The sequence below is a fragment of the Siniperca chuatsi genome, linkage group LG3 (genome assembly GCF_020085105.1).
Source record: "Siniperca chuatsi isolate FFG_IHB_CAS linkage group LG3, ASM2008510v1, whole genome shotgun sequence".
Taxonomy (NCBI): domain Eukaryota; kingdom Metazoa; phylum Chordata; class Actinopteri; order Centrarchiformes; family Sinipercidae; genus Siniperca; species Siniperca chuatsi.
Genome location: NC_058044.1, coordinates 8,517,152 through 8,536,613, shown reverse-complemented (window position 1 = coordinate 8,536,613; position 19,462 = coordinate 8,517,152). Strand labels below are relative to the sequence as shown.

General features: G+C 40.5%; 1 protein-coding gene across 2 annotated transcripts; it reads left to right on the top strand.

Moving 5' to 3' along the window:
- Positions 1-199: 199 nt before the first annotated feature.
- On the top strand, positions 200-14,596 carry ern2 (endoplasmic reticulum to nucleus signaling 2). 2 transcript variants are annotated; one of them, XM_044191561.1, is made up of 24 exons: positions 210-553; positions 1,139-1,256; positions 1,347-1,380; positions 2,086-2,158; positions 2,243-2,315; positions 2,462-2,584; positions 2,692-2,793; positions 3,525-3,584; positions 3,718-3,934; positions 4,636-4,714; positions 4,895-5,045; positions 6,205-6,347; positions 6,648-6,836; positions 8,002-8,227; positions 8,773-8,877; positions 8,989-9,079; positions 9,989-10,178; positions 10,276-10,372; positions 10,498-10,697; positions 10,994-11,141; positions 11,609-11,736; positions 11,975-12,098; positions 12,197-12,264; positions 12,375-14,596. In XM_044191561.1, the coding sequence occupies exons 1-24, from the start codon at positions 464-466 to the stop codon at positions 12,555-12,557; spliced, it is 3,012 nt and encodes a 1,003-aa protein (XP_044047496.1). In that variant the 5' UTR covers positions 210-463; the 3' UTR covers positions 12,558-14,596. The 2 variants fall into 2 exon arrangements, with proteins under 2 accessions (XP_044047495.1, XP_044047496.1); XM_044191560.1 differs by having other exon boundaries at positions 200-553; positions 2,086-2,315.
- Positions 14,597-19,462: the final 4,866 nt, after the last annotated feature.

The window sequence follows — 19,462 nt, the reverse complement described above, 5'->3', positions numbered from 1 at the left end:
TGACGCCCTCCACTACTTTCTATTGCACAAAAAGGCGCTCTTGTTGTGTTCGTTTCTGTCCTGCTGTCCGTTCCCACGTGTTCCAGCCGTTTCTACAGCTCCTCCCCTTCTGCTCCAAATCTCCCCACCCATTGGCTGAGCCTCTTGTCACTCAGCGCGGAGACGAGGAGCCCCGCCCACATCTCTGCTTGACAGTTCGCTCCTGACGTCACCGGTTCCGTCCCAACACGGAAATATGGAATAGTGACACGAACGGTTGCGTTGCTGTTATTATGGATTTAAAGCGGTACCACTGGCTTAGATTTCACCGTGTTTGTTAACTATCCGCGCGGCTTTCGCGATGTTAAACGGCCGGTGCTAACTTAATCTGTCAGATGGACGCCCGTGCTGGAAATGGAGAGAGAGTTCGACCTCTGTTGTTAGTTCAGTAGCTTTAACGTTAGTCCTCCGTTTGTTCACAGCCATGAAAGAAAGTGTTTCGGGGGTCACGGGATCTCTGGGACGCCTGCTTCTGTCTCTTCTCCTGTTGTCCTGGGAAGGCAAACTATTTCAGGTAAATTTTGTACCGTTAAACTGTGTTCCTTCTTTCTGCTGTTGCTGTTATTGTTAATACTGTGTGTGTCTTGCTATTTATGCGCAGCGGAGACTGCAACTGGCATCCCACTGCGCTTCTGTGTCTATTTCAGGCTCGAGTAAAGTTGCCACGATATGATACGACGTTTAGTCCAAATTGAGTTAATACTGCCTGTGTGTGTGTGTGTTAACGTCAGTGCGCGTGCACGAGCGTCTCTGTGCACGTTGACTCAGTGTTTGCCTTAGTGTGCTGTTCAGTTCTGTGTTGCCAGTTGGGTAAATATGGGAGCGGTGACCACACACACTCCTGCAGGATATCCTGCTATATGAGGAACACAGTAAATTATAAGAGCAGAAACTTACTGCAGGACTAGACTGTCAACCCCTGGCAGCCCTTTCACATACACACGCGCACACACTCCCACTGACACACACACACACACTCCCACTGACACGCACGCTATAGTCAAGCTATGTAGAAATCTCAGATACATGACACTGTGACTGAATTCCCTGTAAGACAGCTGGCCTGAAGTTTCTTTCTCTCTTTCTGGCGACCCATCAGGTTGGAGGGGTCAGATCAGTCACCCTCCCAGAATCCCTCCTGTTCGTCTCAACACTGGACGGTAGTCTGCATGCTGTCTCCAAACAGTCAGGAGACATCAAGTGGACCCTAAGAGAAGGTTCATACGCATAAACGTCAATACTATTTCCTAATTTTTATTTTCATCTTTAAAATATTTCTCATGAAATTGTTATTTCATTTCTTTCAGACCCCATTATTCAAGTACCCGTCTACCTCACAGAGTGAGTAACACGCACACACATGCAAGTACACAAACACACATAAACACGCACATAACGCATAGGACTGAGTGTTTTTATGCCTCAGCGTGAGACTCTGCCGTTGGTCATAACTCAAGAATTGATGCGGTAATCATGATTTCAATCAAAGATTTCACACAGATGTTTGATGGGATACAACGATGAAGTGATGACATTTTTTACCCAAAAGGTCAACTTCACTGACATCATAATGTCTTTTTTGGTCATTATTCAACACCATGACTCGGGAACAGAAGGGGAGATTGTGACCATATTTCACAGTTGGTCGGACACTGAATAGGTGACTCAAGGGTCAAAGGTCATTGTGACCTCAAAATAGGTTTTCAGCCATAATTTAAGAATGAATTGGGTGATTCCAGATTTCACACACATGTTTACTGGGACGACACAATGAGTAAACAATAACTAGCACAGTAGGGCTTTCCTCCATGTAGTCCATTCTACCTTTCAGGACATCAGATAGTTCCTGGTTTAAATCACAATTTTGCCAATTTTGTTTAGGCAAAGCCCTTGTAGAGCTGCTTTTTTTAAATAAACACATATTTATTAAGGCAAGGTGTTGGAAAAAGTATCGGTGCTGAAAGAGGCAACAGTATTGAAACATTTCAGTGCCCTACACACACCTAATCTAATCAGTGGACTGATGTATCAATGTTGTTTTTATAGGCCGGGTTTTCTCCCAGACCCAAACGATGGCAGCTTGTATGTTCTGGGCGGCAAGCACAAGGAAGGCCTGATGGTAACGACTGCAGTGTGTGTGTGTTTGTGTGTGTTAGTGTGTCGGTTTTCACGTTATGACCCCGTTGTTTGGATGTATCTGCAGAAACTGCCTTTCACCATCCCAGAGCTGGTTCAGTCAGCTCCCTGCAGGAGCTCTGATGGTATTCTCTATACAGGTGAGACAGTGTGTGTGTGTGTGTGTGTGTGTGAGAGACAGATATGCAGAGAAATACAGCACCTACTTTATCATCACTTGCTGTTTGCTAATACTTGTGTTTGCCTGTGCACGTGTGTGTCTGTGTGTGCGTATGTGCACATGAAGGTAAAAAGCAGGATGTGTGGTTCGTGGTGGATCCTGAAACAGGTGAGAAGCAAACCAGTTTAACCACCTCCTCCTCTGAATCCATCTGCCCCAACACTCCTCTGCTCTACATTGGACGCACAGGTATGTCGCACGGGTGCACACTAACATGCACACACACACACGTGGCTGAGGTGCTTTCATGCATCTTGGCTTATTGTTTATGAACTTTGCACCTGTTTGTTTTCCAGAATACATGGTTACCATGTTTGACACCAAGACACAGGAGCTGCGGTGGAACGCTACATACAATGATTACTCAGCTCCACCTTACGATGAGAAACAAGACTACAGTACGTCTCTCACATACACACATCCAGTTACACAGACTGATATGGCAGTTTAATTAGCTGGGTTACTTCAGTGTAGACAAGAACTGATTATACCCTTGCAGAACCTGCTTTGTGACATGTTAGAGGATTAAAAACACATGTATTTAGATACCTGTATGTCTGGACAGATTTAAAAAAAAATAGAGCACTGTACAGTCTCTTCACTTTGAGTTCACTTTCACCCTCAAACCTTTAGTTGTTTATTTCCACCAAGGAGTTGTTTTCAGTCCTGTTTGTTTGTGGGCAGGATTTCAGTCAAATAAAGTCAAAAGTTAAGCCACGAGTCAAAGAACAAGTCATTAATATTTTGGTACAGATCTGAATTAAAGATTTCTCAACATTGTGAGATAGAGCATTTTTGGAACATTATTCCTACTTGCTCATGAACTACTGCACTTATTTGAATGAAAAACATCTGGCACATGTTTGTCATAATTGTCTGTCAGTGTGATTAAAATTAATACTACAAATTTAGAGGATTGCGCAACCTTGGTGGAGGTGAGTGCTTTCTAGTTTAATATTTATATTCAAAACAACCAGATAAAGCGGTTCAAGATTGAACAATGAAATGAACGAGGACTTCACGTCTGATGTTTGAAACCTGAAAGAAAGTGTGAAATCTCTTGAAGCGTCTCAAAGATGTCACTTTCCAACTTGTCCAAACTTACCTGTCCTATCTGTTGTACTTCCAGAGATGGCCCATCTTGTGTCGAGTGGTGATGGTCTCGTTGTGACAGTTGACAGAGAGTCAGGTAGGGAGAGGTGTGTGGTTTTTACTATGTGAATATTTTATTACCGTTAAATGAAAGGGTTGTTATGTTTCTTTTTTTTTTTCACCTCTCCCCCCCAGTAAGGCTGTAAGTGCTGTGTGTTTTTCTCTTCCAGGTGACGTCTTGTGGAGTCAGAACTACGGATCGCCCGTCGTCGGGGTCTACCTGTACTCTGGCGACTCACTAAGACACGCCCCCCACCTGTCCCTCGCCATGGAAACGCTACGCTTCCTCACCTTCTCCTCTGCCAACGACCAGGCAGACGCACACTCTACATTGAAGTGGAGCTATCAGTTTGTGAAGGAGCAAGCCAGCGCACAAACACAACTTGTGTAAGAGAAATTGTACATACACACACAGTAATTTATTTCTGTCAGACTGCACAAAGCTTGGCCGACATCAATTACCTCCTACAACCAAAGGCATTGTTCCAGTCACTTAAAATTTAAGTAAGTGATAAGATACTAAGAGGTGTCCTGACATGCAAATTTAATGGACAAGGCAGAACAAGAATTACTGAGTCTGTTATTTTCTTTCTCCCTCAGGTTATATTATCATGTTTGCTCATCCACTTACTACAGGCAAAAAGATAAGCTGTGTTGAAAACGTCTCCCGTTTTTTAAAGTTTGCTTGTAGTCTGTTTATCCTTTGGTTAGGTGTGTTTCACCACTCAGAGTTAACTTGTACTGTAATGCAGCATAAAGTACTAGTACTGCAGTTTAATATACAGTACATTTACAGCATTTGTTAAACTGTTGGCTGGAACTATGTTTGAGTTGTCTGGTTATGTGTTTTAAGGGACACCTGCCAGCCAATCAGAAACAAGTTTTCTGTCGCAATATGTCCCTGTAAACATATAATTTTGATTCAAAACTAGTCTGTATCTTAATTTTTTTTCATTAACTGCTATGCTGTGGAAATCCCAAAATGTCATCTGTAATTTCTTGTCCTGATCTATCCATTTCAATAAAAACCAGTTTGTACATCTGCTGATAGACACACAAGAGAATAACCTAACCTTTTTTTCTTCAAGACCCACTCTCTATGTAGGAAAATTGGACACCCACCTCTATGCCTCCACCTCCCTTGTCCACCATGGAGTCTCATTAGTGGTGAGTTTAAATATATAATCTATTTTTATCATATAAGTACACTCACACACCCAGTTTCCTAGCAAAAGTTGTTACAGTATATCAGATCAGGTGTATCGGACAATAAGGAACCGATAACGATCGAGGTGATAACAAGATAGCTATTGTGTGACTGGTTTGTGCTTCTTGTTGCCATGGCAGCCTCGAGGACTGACCTTGGCTCGAATTGAGGGTCCAGTGACAACCGGAGTGACGGTCAGTGAGCGAGGGGAGTGTGAGATCACACCGTCTACTGATGTGCGCTATCCTCCAGGGAGCACAAACAGCCGGAAAAACCACTGGCTGCTAATAGGTAAACGCTCACACACTCACAGACTACGCAGCCACCTTACCTCCATTATTTTATTCTTATATGCAGACGACTCAGCCATACTAGTAACGCATAAAGACAAAGTAAGAATACAGGAAATACTAGTTGATGAGCTAGGGAGACTAAAGATCTGGCTATCAGACAACAGGCTTCGACTACTTGGTCAAGACAGAGTCTATCGTGTTTGGTTCAAAGCCTAAACTAAATAAGGAAACAGCTCTGTATATTAAGATTGACAGGGAATCGATTACAATAAATCCCCAGTTAGCTACCTGGGTTGCATCCTTGATGGGAACATAGGCCCTGAAGGTTTTGGGCAAGGTAAACGCTAGATAGATACCTGGCCAGAAGGGCTAGACTACTGGACAGGGAGTCACTAAAACTGTTGGCCTCGTGCTTCGTCCAGTGTCACTTGGACTACGCCATTGGCTCATGGTACTGGGGCCTTAGCACAAAACTAAACTATATTACTGGAGGTCATCCAATAACAATGAAGACTTAAACTTCTCGAAAGCTGGGTGGCTGGTCTAACTAAACTAGTTCTGTACTATTAACAAGTTTCCTGGTTACATGTGCCTACAGCCATAGCAAACTAATATTGTGTATTTTGTAAATAATTATCCAGGTTCTGTATTTTCTTGTAAAACATATTAGTTGAGAAATATGTTCATTTTAAAATGACAGCTGCAAAGTATTTCATCCCTGTTGTTGCAGTAGGTGTATTTTGTCTACCTTTGAGCAGATAAGCAAACTGGTTACATGGGAATCTAAGTATTGAGCTAAAACAAGCAAATATCACAATAACTTAACCTTGTAAAATCTCACGTTATGTTCAGCATGTCTTAAAACTGCATGCAGAGACATAAAAAGACATCCACAAGTTTATATTTTTCAGAGGAAAATTTAAATTCTCCAACAAACTGAATTACTACTTTTACACAGTTTGGACTGTGTCCTGCAAACATTTTACCTTAGCTTGGTTTGTGAAGGAATGCAAGGAAACAAAGGTCACAACATTCCCTCAAGACTGAGATATCTCTTTGATTTATTGACCAGACAAGAAGGTGACCCCAACCCTGACACAAACAGAGACACTCATACAGCTCTAAATGCATTATATCTGTGTGTTTGTGGGTTTTAGGTCATCACGAGCTCCCCCCAGTAGCTCACACCACCATGCTGAGGGATTTCCCTGTCAACCTGCAGCGTTCGGGTGAGGCAGTCATCCCCCCTCGACCTTCTGCCTCCCCTGTCTCTCCTGCCTCGTACTACCACCAGCGCTACGTGAGTCACAGCTCCAAACTACTTCTGTGTCACTACTGCAGTCTACACCTGAGAGTCAGTAAATAACAGGAATGATAACAGACATCTTCTATCAGGCTATCACTGTCCATTATAGGCTACTTCAAGGTGTCCCAGAGACCAAATCATTGATGTAATAAACTACTAAATACCCCTTTAACAACCACTTTCATTGTAAACTGCTTTACAGAGAACATTGACGACAATCACAGATGAAAGCACATGAAACCTCATTATATTTCCATTGTTACTTATCCCTGTTATTGTTATTGTGTCCTTCAGTTCCAGACAGTTGCTGGTAGCCATAGCGACACTAATGCTAATAGAGGAGGGGTTGATGGGAGGACATCAGGACAGGCCCAGAGGCCGGCCACTGTGCTGCCGGTCTATATGACTCAGGACCGTCTTACTCTGGCTGTTCTGACGCTGCTGCTGGGAGGATGGCTGGCCTTCGCGCTCACGTACCCCATTGTGAGTGTGTGTGTCTTATGTCTGTCTGTTGTTAAGATGCATGTGTGTTTTAAGATGTAGTTTTTCATTCTGTTTTTATGTTTCATTCTCAAAGATATGAGCAGATGGTGGCAGACTGCATGCCCCTGTGAGAGTGTGTTAGGGGAAATATGCATTCTTAGATACTCTCAAACAGTTATGTGCCTTTGATCTATGATTGACATTGCATCCAAAGAGTTATTTTGTGATAGAAATGTTCATTTCATGGAGCACCTAGTTTTCCTCAGCCTGCTTTGTCTGCTTCTACTTACGTAAGTTCTGTCATGTACCAGAATGTTCTTCATTAACCCTTAAGGAACAGGTATGAATATTTTGTCTTAAGCTGGCAAAGACAGGGAAGAAGAAGACTGATAGCTAGTAAACATGGATGTAAACAATGCTTGGTTTAAAAAAAAATGTTTTATGAGGAAGAACACATTTGTTAGACCTCAAGGATACAGGAGTATCACTGAATCTAAACATGACTTTTGTTTGTTTATAAGACAGCTGCACAGGGCACCTTTTAATAGATTTTCCCCTTGAGGAGAAAGTGAGAGCTGTAACTCTTACTAAAATGCAACTTCTTCTGTGGCTGCAATTCAGTTTGGTCTGTTGAGGCTTCTCTCGGGGAGTAGAAACCCTCACAGATATGTTTTCCAATATGGATTTCTCTTCAGATAATTAAATTTGGCGTTATGTGATGTTCATATGTTATACATTTAACTTATTATGAACAGGAATAAGAAAACAAAATAAACCCAGAAATGCAAAATTCACCAATACTGTAGCTGTTAACTTATCCTGCTGCCATGGTACACATCATGAACCGGACATTAAGTCATCATGATGAACAACAATACATGATAGACACATCAGATTTACACCAAAGCTTGTCCCTACAGACTCAATGATCTAATTAGAGTTTGGAGAACCTGCCTGCATAAATTAGCATATTAATAAAGCTCAGATTTATTTGCAAAATTTCACTCACTTCAAATTAGCAGTGTTTTCGAGTGTTGCAAAGGAGACTTTTATAATCATAATATAATTTAATCTTTCTCAAAAAAGAGCTTCATTTATTCACCCTCTTCAATATTGTCAATACTGATCTCTCAAACAAAAGTGTAATCTGTGTGTGTTTCTCCAGCGTGCAGCCCAGCAGCTGAAAGCTCAAAGGCAGCTGGAGGAGGCTTTTGAGTCTCGGCTCCAGCGCATGCAGACCAACATGCAGACCAACATGCAGACCAACATGCAGAACAACATGCAGACCAACATGCAGACCAACATTCAGACCAACATGCAGACAAACACGCAGACCGTGACCTTGGTTTCTTTAGAGACAACCCATTGTACTGACACAAACCTTTCCAGTGGTAAGTAACTTATAATGCAAGTTCTCTATAATGCTGTATTCCCTTTATTTAATGAACTTGGGGTCCAGTTCAGTAATTAAACATTTTTCTTTGCATTGCACTTGAGAAATGAAGGATTATTAAAATGCATAAAGTAGCACAGCACAGCATTTTTCTCAATGCCTAGAAATCTTAAATCTATTATTCATTCATTCCTTGATTAAATTGAGTGCAGAAAAAGTTAGGGTGACACTTTATTTGGATAGTATGCCTACAGATTGTTTTTGTAACATTTCAACAGCTTATTAGTTGAGATTCAACAATTCAACTGTTTCTAGGTTTTTAGGTGTTTTCTAGGTTTGGATAGGTTTAAGCACAAAAACCATCTTGGTTAGGGTATGTTCATGAATTGTCACATATACTCTATTGATAATCTGTTAAACATCTACAGACAAAGCGAAACAGTCCAAATACTCTATAAACTCTGTAGATGGACTATCCAAATAAAGAACTATGCAATACTTGCAAGTGTCGCATATAATATATCTTTACTTTTCTATATCCAGACTCTCAGTCTGCATCTGCGGACCCTCCACCTAGTCCTCACACTCACAGCAGCAGCAACTCAGATGTCGATAAAAATGGCACCAATGGGCTCAAACCCACAGCAGGTAACACACCAAACTGTCTGTGTTTAGACATACTGTATATTATTTCCTTCACTCACCATTAAGATGAGATTAATTTGTTGCTGCTTCGTTCTTCCTTCCTACCTCTCTCAGAAGGAAACAGTGAGGAGGTGCAGGTGGGAAAAATCTCCTTCACTCCATCCGAGGTGCTTGGACACGGCACAGCGGGAACTTTTGTCTTCAGGTACAGTATGTGTATTTTAACACAGCGCTGTTTCAGCAGCTAATGGTACTGGCCTTAATCAAAGGACGATATTAATGGATTTGCACGTTTTAGATCATTAAGTGCTAAACAGGTGTACTTTTACATTTGTGTACATTTCTGTCAAGCATTTTCAAGCATATCATGAGATTGATTTCTTACCATCCAGGAAGACTTTTTTGTTTATTACCACATTTATTTGGTTATTTGTTGTATTGGAAAGGCTGCTGTCAAATCTTGGATGTTGGAGCATCAGTGAACACACCATCAGAGAAGCTGATGTTTTCGAAAACAGCATACTTCCGCAAGGAGTATGTTACATAATCTTTGCGTAATATACAGTACATAATGCTTATAAATATGAAACAAAATATAAAGCTGACTAAATGGTCACTGTGATCTCAAACAAATTGTGGCCTCAGCAATAGGCCTTTTGACATTTTGACATGTCACAGTAGGAAAAGCACAGGTGTTACTAATAATATTAATGATGCCTCTGTTCTATTCAAGTGTCCCAGTAAGCCATGACAGTGTGACAGTAAGGCAGCATGCACAACACCAGGACTCTGAAACTTAAGCAGTTAAATGAAAGCCAGCCATCAATTTTTATTTTTTATTTGACACCTGTGCGTTTCCTACTGTGACATGTCAAAATGTCATCTAACTTGACCTAGTTGGTCAAAATAAATACTTGAAAATGAAAATGGTCAACACTAACATAAAGTATTCACGGTATTTAAAGTGTACAAAACCTGCAATTTACTATAAAAACAGCAAATGTTCTTAAGTATGTGTGGTTACCAACAAACTTCTCTGAGATCAACTACATTGTCTCAGGGACACACGGTACTGTGCATAATATGTTGTGTCGCTCTGTTTTTGTGACTTTAGGGGTAACTTTGATGGACGCCAGGTAGCGGTGAAGCGAATACTGCCGGAGTGTTTTGAGGTAGCAGAACGTGAGGTGCAGCTCCTCAGAGAGTCTGACACACACCCGAACGTCATCCGATACTTCTGCACAGAGAGAGACCGCCTCTTCACTTACATCGCCATCGAGCTGTGCGCTGCAACCCTGCAACAGGTCGGTACTGTAGGGCCTTGTTAGTTGACCTTTTTATTATCATTATTGAGCAGTCATTTAAAATGACATCCGCTAAGTTCTTGCGTGTTTTTTGCAGTATGTGGAGGATCCATCTTGTTTTCCTAAGCTGAATCCTATAACTCTTCTGGAACAAACCATGTGTGGCCTCTCGCACCTCCACTCGCTCAACATAGGTCTGAGATACACACACATATACTGTATATACATGTACACATACAAGTGCATATAAAAATGGTGTTTCTAAATTCTTTCTCTCTCCCCACCCAAACCACAATTTGGTTCTTCGCTCCTCCTTTAGTCCATCGTGACCTGAAGCCTAGAAACATCCTCCTTTCTGGTCCCAGTGCGCTGGGTCGGGTCCGAGCTCTCATCTCTGACTTTGGACTCTGTAAGAAGATCCCAGACGGTCGGACCAGCTTCTCTTTGCGGTCAGGAATTCCAGGAACTGAAGGGTGGATAGCTCCCGAAGTACTGCGGGATACTCCCTGCAACAAACCGGTAGGATGCACACAAATATTACCTACTGCAGAATTTGTCTTTCTTTGAACATTTGCTCCTCTTGTTAGCTAAAAGGGCCACAGTTGGTCAAATTGTCATGTATGAATGGGACATACTTTGGTATTTTATTTTCAAGAGCATGGAGCGAGTGCCAAATGGCCTATAAAAGAAAGATTACTTGTTTCAAACCTCTGAGGTAGGAACTCTGACGTAGAGACTGGTATTTCTTTTAAGACAGTGTGCATGTCTGTATTTTTTGGGCCTCTGATCCAGTGTTTCTCCTCTTCCTGCTACAGACAGCAGCGGTGGACGTGTTCTCAGCAGGCTGTGTGTTCTACTACGTGGTCAGCAGGGGGCAGCACCCTTTTGGGGATGCTTTGAGACGACAGGTCAACATCCTGTCAGGAGAATATACACTCTTGCATTTTATGGAGGATATACACGGTGAGAGCGGTCTTTGGTTCAGTCAGTTATTATTCTTTTGCTCCAGTATTAAAACTAGTTTGGTGAATTCCTGCATAACTTTGGAAGATTTAAATCCCACAATACTTCAGCATAAAATTCTCAAATAGAAAGATTTTTATTGTAAATTTACCCAACCACCTCCCTTTCCTGCATATAATGATTCAGTCCTGAACCACCATGAGCCCTGGTCAAATCAAATCACACCTCAACAATACAACTTTCTTGCAAATACACTCAGTGCTCAAGGGATTTTCTTGCTATGACTTGAGCCTCTTAGGTAGAACTATCTGTGAAGACGAGTCCCTTTTAAATAATCACAATTTCTTTATGGTTTCATGCAATTTTCAGACATTGCTGTAATTGCAAAATTAAACAGAAAGGTGTTGCAGGCTGTATTTTGGACATGAATAATCATCATATTAAAACTGTTTCTCCCTCAAATCCAGATAACGTCATAGCACAGGATCTGATTGAGCAAATGATCAGCGCTGAGGCCGAGTCCCGCCCCTCCACCGCCTGTGTGCTCAAACATCCGTTCTTCTGGAGCCCCGAGAAGCAGCTGCTCTTTTTCCAGGTGTGTTAATTCAGTTCTCTGTGGTCCTTTAGTCATAGTTACACAAAGGGACAGCTGTCTCATTAGATGTTTACTTTTCATTTTCTGATAATAAACACCGAGCAGGAAATGTGCAAGAGGGGTATGAGTATATACCTGGGTAGCATATGTTTTCCTGTATCCCTTTTATTTATCATCATGTGTCTGTTTGTAGATTCCAGAAACTATTTTGTTTGTGTGTGTGTGTGTGTGTGTGTAGGACGTGAGTGACCGCATAGAGAAGGAGCCAGCCGACAGTCCGATTGTGGTCAGACTGGAGACTGCAGGAAGAGCAGTGGTTCGAACCAACTGGAGGATGCACATATCTGTGCCTCTGCAGACAGGTACACACGTAGTATCACATAACTGCACTGTTTACACCTGTGCAGGATGACGAAGCCATCAGTGGTCTGTAATCCATTTCTTCCTGTGTACATTCCAGACTTGAGGCGCTTCAGGACATATAAAGGAAACTCGGTCAGAGATCTGCTGAGAGCCATGAGGAATAAGGTCAGCGTGCATGCTTACATGACATGCACTGTTTTTTTTTATACAAGTAGACACACTTTGACACATCAGTATGTTTTTGACCTTGTGCACGTTAACATTGCATGTTACAGAAGCATCACTACCACGAGTTGCCACCGGAGGTGCAGGAGACTCTCGGCGAGCTGCCCGAAGGCTTCGTCAGCTACTTCACCTCACGGTTTCCACGGTTACTGATGCACACACACGCTGCTCTGCACATCTGCAGCCACGAGAGACTGTTTCACCCCTACTATCTGCCCCCCAACGGCAAATAGCATCCGCAAGACACTCTGTGTACACACACACACACACACACAGACGGTGTACTTTTTTGTGGGCAAAAGAAATCCCTGACAGTGCCCCATTATTGCTTTTGTAAAGCCCATACTGTTTACTGGGGGAAGATACAGTGCTGTGAAAAAGTTTTTATATGCCTTGAGTTGTTTTATAGATTCAATTTATTTTTCTGCCGCTATTGATCAAAAAGTGATTTTTAAAATTAAATTAAAAGGCACTCAGAGTGCACAGCTCCCCAAAAGCTGCATACATTTGTTATATCAATAATAGAAAATGTTTTTAAACTATATCTTAATGTGTAACTCCATCAGAATACACACAATGAAAGATTTAATTAAGTGAATGCGTTTCTCCCAAACCAACTCAGGAAAAAGGCTTTCGGTGAATTTTATAAAGTTCACCAAAATGTTCAAGACATTAAGTGATTCTTTCTTTTGCTGAAGTGCTGCCTGATTTTGTTTTGGGGAACAAACACATTGCAGTTCTTGAATGAAGAGATCTGGAGAACACAGTTAAAGAAGAGCTTTTTAATAAGGTGCAGCAAAAAAATATCTATAACTGTGTGTGCTGATATGTGGAGATTCCTTCATCCTTATTCTACATTGCAGTCTTCATAAGTTTTGTTTTATGTGACAGAGCAACCAACTAAAATCCATTATAGGAGAAGTGCACCTGTTTTCTCTCAAGTGCAATAGTTTGCACTTGAGTTTGGAATAAAGCAAAAATGTTCCATAATGGCTGAAAATGCCCTAAAACAAATCACTTGTTCCTTGACCCATTCCGCCAGATTTCATTAAAATATGTTGATACTTTTTTTTTAAAATAACCTCTTTGACAGAAGGAATTATTTTAAAGGTATTTTTTTAGATTATCTTTTGCGCGTTTTTACCTTTTTACTGAATAATTAATAGTATAGAGACAGACAGGAAACTTGGGGAGAGACAGGCATCACACGCACACACAGGTCTCCAACATAAGGCCCTGTAATTCCTAAAAAGTTTGTCTAAAACCTATATAATGATATATAAAATTACCTTAAAATAATAGGAAAATGGCATTTATTTTATGATGATACACATATGAAATAAATAAAAAACAGTGTGCTCAGGCCTCACACTCAGGTTGTAGCTACATGTTTCAAACTAAATTGCAGTTGTACCAGTAATTCAGACTTCTAGCCATTACAACCTTAAAACAGATCATCTCAGGGTGTCAAATTAATTCTGATTTGGTTCACATGAGCATATTATTGTGGAAGTTACTGTTCACCCAGTAATTGCTGTGGAGTCCAGATTAAATAGCACCACAAACAGTATGTGAGGTGCACAAACTTTGTCACAGCACTGTAGGTAACACAGATATTGGACAGCAGGTTTCATAAAAATGTTACAAGGCTGCATGTCCAAGAAGAAATCTCTGTTTTTACCAGTTAGTTAAACAGTTTAGTTTCCCCCCCCCCCCATCCCTGTTGCTGCTGTGCTTCTCTCAGCTCCTCTGTAGAAAGTGCCAAAGACTCCACAATATTTACTTTGTTGTTTGTTTTTATGTATTTGATGTGTGTGTTTTATGTGTGTCTGTTACTGCATTGCTGAATGTAGCTGCACTGACTGAAGAATGTCCTGAGCCTTGTTTTTCAGGCAGTACATGGAGCAGAATAGTCAAATATCATTGATCATTGGCACTGTTAAAATGTGGGCAATGTGCATATGCTGCGAAAATCAGATTTAGCACCAGTGTGTGCAAGCAATAATGTAACAATGGCAAGTGTCCATTTCATTTTTAATTTTACCCATTTTTAACAGAAATGCAGTATATTTCACCACTCCTGAATGTTGGTTTTGCTTTGAGCTTTTCAGCTCATCCAGCCTCACAAAATGCCACTAAATGCTCTCAGAGCCATGTGAGATCTCTCTGCAGGTCTGCAGTAGAATGAATGATGAAGAATCTAACTTTTGTACCTTTTTTTTGAATGAGTGAATAAAATTGATGCTTTGGGTGTGCCAAAGAATGAAGTAAATCAAGGCTTGTCATCAGTTTGTAAACACAGACAGAGAAAAGGAAACTGGAAAATAAATGTTTGGTCTTTACTCCAATACAAATGGTTTTGTTGATTGAAAAAAGAAACAAATATTTTGTTGACTTCATTGTTAGATCACTTGTAGAGAAGAGATTGGGAAGGTAAGACTTACTTTAAAATGCTTATCTTAAAGGCCCTGAAAACAAATCTTCTCAATCAGCGTCTTCCTGTGAGCGATGGGGTCCTACAGTACATTTCACATGAGAGATTTCATTTGTGTTTCTGTCTGAACTCTTCATACTGGTTTGAAGGTTACTGGGCTCAGCTGGGAAAACATGATGTGTGTACTTCCATACAACATCATATACCAATCAGGATTTAGCAACATTTGAATATGATAGTTGTAGGGTTGTTAGTTTAGGTTGCCATGCTGCTGTTGTCTAAATCTGATCAAACCACACCCTCACAGGCTGCTTCCTGATGAAGCAGATTAGAGTCTTTTACAGTCTGTTACATAATAATAACTAATGATGTTTTGTTTCCCCCAAACCTTAACTTTAAATTGCTGCTTATTTAGAATATTTAATATTATAGAGAAACACTTAAGATTTGAAACCTACTTTTCAGGGGCTTTAAAACTTATTGTAAAAGTTGCTTTGTAGGAAGGCCTTTACTGTAGAAAAAACAAAACAAAATAGACAAACAGAATGAATGACAGCATCCCAGAAATGTAGAATATTTTGAAAATTCACCCTTCTAAGAGACCTTTTTAAAATCAGTCATTTTATCACCATAAAAGGCATCCTAAAACTAGTTTAAGCTCTGGGTAATGCTGTAACGCTGTGCGGTAAATACTGTCAGTATTGGCTATAACAGTTTTACCAAGTCCAGTTCTGCATTGTCCAGTTTTACTTTTTCTCTCATTAAATAAAATGTCTCTACTTTTCACAAAGGACCCCCACCAACAACACTGACCATCAGAAAAGTTGTCACTTTCAAAGTCAGTGTGAGGCCCTGCCTCCACCCGGATCCATTCATTAAATTATCAATTCAACACCATTAGACCATTTACAGCCACAATGACATCAATAGATCTAAGCTGATATCACTGACAAAGATGCATAAAATACTTATGCACAGAAAATTCAGATATCTTGGGCCTTGTTACAGGAGAGTTGCTATAGGCTTCACTAGATTTGATTATAAAACTCATATTTTTCAGTGATCAAGAGTAACCATAAGGGATAAAAACATGAGATAAATTTAAATTAAAAGTCTTAATTGTAGAGATTTGCAGTATAGTTGTCTCGCCTCTTTAAGCAATAAGGCTAATTGCAGCTGGTTATTTTCATTCTTGAACCAAGTGGAGAGGAAAACCTCATGCTGTTAGTGTTGATAGACAACTGAAAGAATAACAGTGGTGTTTGCATGTAATTTACAGAGTAAATGATGCATTAGTAATGATACATTCTGAGACATTAATTACACTATGTGAGACTTGACATTTGAAATCTGATCTTTTTTTCCCCATACCATTAAACAGCAGCTTTAACATCACTCTCCAGGTCTAAGAAGCTATGTATAAAAATAGACAAACCTCTAAACTTTTGCTGAGTTTACTTTCCCTCTGACAGTACAGTCTGGAAATGTATGAACAATTAGCGAGATGTCAAAGACTATAACATCAGGTATTAGGTACTAATTCATGTTGAACAATAGTGTTTTATTGTATAAGAGTCTGACTTACTGGTGATGACAGGTCACACATTCACTGACAGGAACAGGGAGGTAAGGATGTTAAATGTAGGTTTGAAAGTGTCAGTCACAGACATGCTGAGCCATGCTGTGTGACTGACTCACACAAAATCTGGCAAAACTGTACAATCTGCATGAGTATATTTTTCCGGAAAACATGTCAGGAATGGATTTTGTGTCCTGGAAGACAAAAGTCAGTGTTTGAATTCATACAAAACTACAGAAATCCCTTTTTGCTTACAAGAAATCCCTAGTAGATTGGTTATTTTATTTCCTTTTCTTTATGTATTGTGCTCTCCTCATTCCTCTACTACTTAATTGTAGTTTATCCCCCCCCAAAAAGTCCTTCCTCTATTTGGTTTTACAACTGCAAACTGTAAATTTGAAGCATGAGGATTTTTTGTGTGTGTGTCTAAAAATTTTAAAAGCTCAGCACCTGGCAAAGACTAAGCTACTTCACTTTTTTTTTGTTACAAGATAAAAGATGAGAGCCTAAATTTACAGGCAGTGAAGTGCCACAGTAGATGTTGCATTACTCCTTTCATACCAGCAGAGGGAGACATCCAACGAGTACATGTCTCTTTTACCCTTCCAAACTACCTTGCTTGTAAATCATCAGGGTATAACTGATTAATAAATCATTTTTTATATGTTCAATTTAATAGTTGTAAGGGGCATAAAGTAAAAGTTTTAAGATTATGCATGCGTGCATGTGTAGTTTTGTTTATCATCATCTATCCATGTGCAAGTGTTTATCTGTCTTGCTCATCTCCCCAGATTAGCAAAGAATCTGCTCTGCTCCAAGAGAGAAACCAGTCCTGCAGAGCAGATAAGATCTCAGGAATCACAAAGTTAAATCCACTGTCAGTGTGAACTAAAACAGAAGTGGTTAATGACGTGACGGCCTGGGGTCCGGTGATGTGTCATGGCCAAATCATCAGCTAATGAACCACTAGTTGTTTATATTTCACTGTATGAATCAGTCGTTTAGCGTGTTTCATGCATGTGTGTGTGTGTCTGTGTGTGTGTGTGTGTGTGTGTGTGTGTGTGTGTGTGTGTGTGAGGGGAAGAGGCAGAAACTGAGGGAGTAATTGGCTCATTATTAAATATCAGAGTTCAGCTGTAGGTCCAATCAAAACAGCCTTAGAGTAACATCAGCTTAACCAGAGTCATGAGACCAAATTCACTCACACACATGCAGCCATATTCACACTCAAACCCACACACACACATTCACCCACACATACAGCTATACAGATAAGCGTGTGTGGTGGCACTCAGGTCTGTGTATACTAGAGTACTGTACACTCTATACTATTATATTAGCAATCCATAACCTATTAAACCGTAGAAAAGGTTTCAGTCGTAGTCATCTGGACACTGTTTTCAGAATCAAGACGTTTCGGCTCCCATCCGGAAGTCATTCTCAAATGTGAAAAAATGGATCGGGAAATTTAAGCTACTCTGTGTTACATAAGCCCTGCCCTCAGGAAGGAGTCTACCTGAGTATCTGTTGATTACTCTAGCTAGTTTCACCTGAAACTGACCTAATTGTTTCCATAATAGCCCAGAAATCAGTAATTAGGCCTATTGTTTTCAACAGGCCTTTTTTTTCAATTTCCATTTTTTCACATTTGAGAATGACTTCCGGATGGGAGTCGAAACGTCTTGATTCTGAAAACAGTGTCCAGATGACTACGACTGAAACCTTTTCTGCGACAGAACACTCCTGGACGAATGAGGGACTACACCGTCCTATTAAACCGTAGATTACAAATAGAAAAAGGCTAAATTTTCTAAATGTACGTGAGCTTGCTGAATAAGCAACCCATTTAGGCTAGTATTACAGTGAGGTGTTGCTAAATGGCTGGTAGATCATTGCTAGGTGGTTGCTAATGTGATGCAAGGCAGTTGCCGTGTGGCTCCAAAGGTGTTGCTAGATATTTCAAATTTGGGTGTCACCCAAGTTTTTCTTAGGTGTTCCGAGTATTTGGCGTGACATACAAGGTTGCTTTAATGTTCATTGTGCGTTTACAGGTGGTTGCTAGGTGATTTCTATGGTCTTTGGGGTGGTTGACGTTGCTAGGCTATTCAAGGTGGTTGCTGGGTGAATGCTAATGTGCTCTGGGGTATTACTAGGTGGTTCCTATGGCTACTAGGTGGTTGCTAAGGTGAAGGTGAAGTAAGGCAGTTGCCATGTGCCTGCAAAGGTGTTACTAGTATATTTTGAATTTGAGTTGCTGGGGTGTCACTACGATTTTGCTAGGTGGTTGCCATGGTGTTCCGGGTAGTTGGCAGGACATAAGAGGTTGTTAATATGCTGTTTGTGGTGGTTCATTGCGTTTTTTTCAGGTTTTTGCTATAGATTCACTCCCCTTGCTTCATTGGTCATAACTTAAAAGTTGTCAGTCCTGTCTCTTATATTTTTACATTTGGAGTGAAAGAGTAGCTTAACGTTGTGGTGTGGTGGCAACTTATCTTTTCAGATGCATGACTCATAGCTTTCAAACAGCTGTGCCAATCGCAAAGGTACATGAGACATTTACTAGCCAGGTGGAGAGAGGAAACCTGAGAAGACCTTGTTAGTGGGATTTTTTTCATGGATATTAAGATCGACACAATGCAAGGTACAAAACCACAGGCAGGTGATGTGCCTTTGTTAGGTGAATTTATTTTTGAAGAGATATTGCATAATTGGTTACCAAGTTTTCTGTGTGTAACAATGCAGTTTTAAATCCGAAGACAGTGATCCATTCCACACAGAAACAGTATCTGCAGTTAATGACTCAGTAGCACAGGAACATTTGTACAATTAAAGTTAAATGTTTTTAAAAAATCACGTTAGGAATACTTTGATCAAAATCAATGTGTGTCAGGCAAGCACACTGAATTACATTATCCTGCACTGATGTTTTGGTAATGGCCATAGCACATAATTCAATTTAACACACACACACACACACACATATATATAGGCCACACATTACACACACGGTGTGGTGCAACTTCAGGACAAAATGTCCTGCGTCTCTCTGCTTCTATAAACGAAGGCTTCCTTATGTTTCAAAGACCACTGGGGATATATTTTTCTGCTCCCTGCTTTTCCCTCTC

What these genes read in the sequence shown, in the direction of transcription:
- ern2 (XM_044191560.1), top strand. Translation starts at nt 464, where the DNA reads ATGAAAGAAAGTGTTTCGGGGGTCACGGGATCTCTGGGACGCCTGCTT. An exon ending in ACCATGGAGTCTCATTAGTG is followed by an intron (nt 4,715 to 4,894) that starts GTGAGTTTAAAT and finishes TTGCCATGGCAG; the next exon opens with CCTCGAGGACTGACCTTGGC. An exon ending in TGAGAGCCATGAGGAATAAG is followed by an intron (nt 12,265 to 12,374) that starts GTCAGCGTGCAT and finishes TGCATGTTACAG; the next exon opens with AAGCATCACTACCACGAGTT.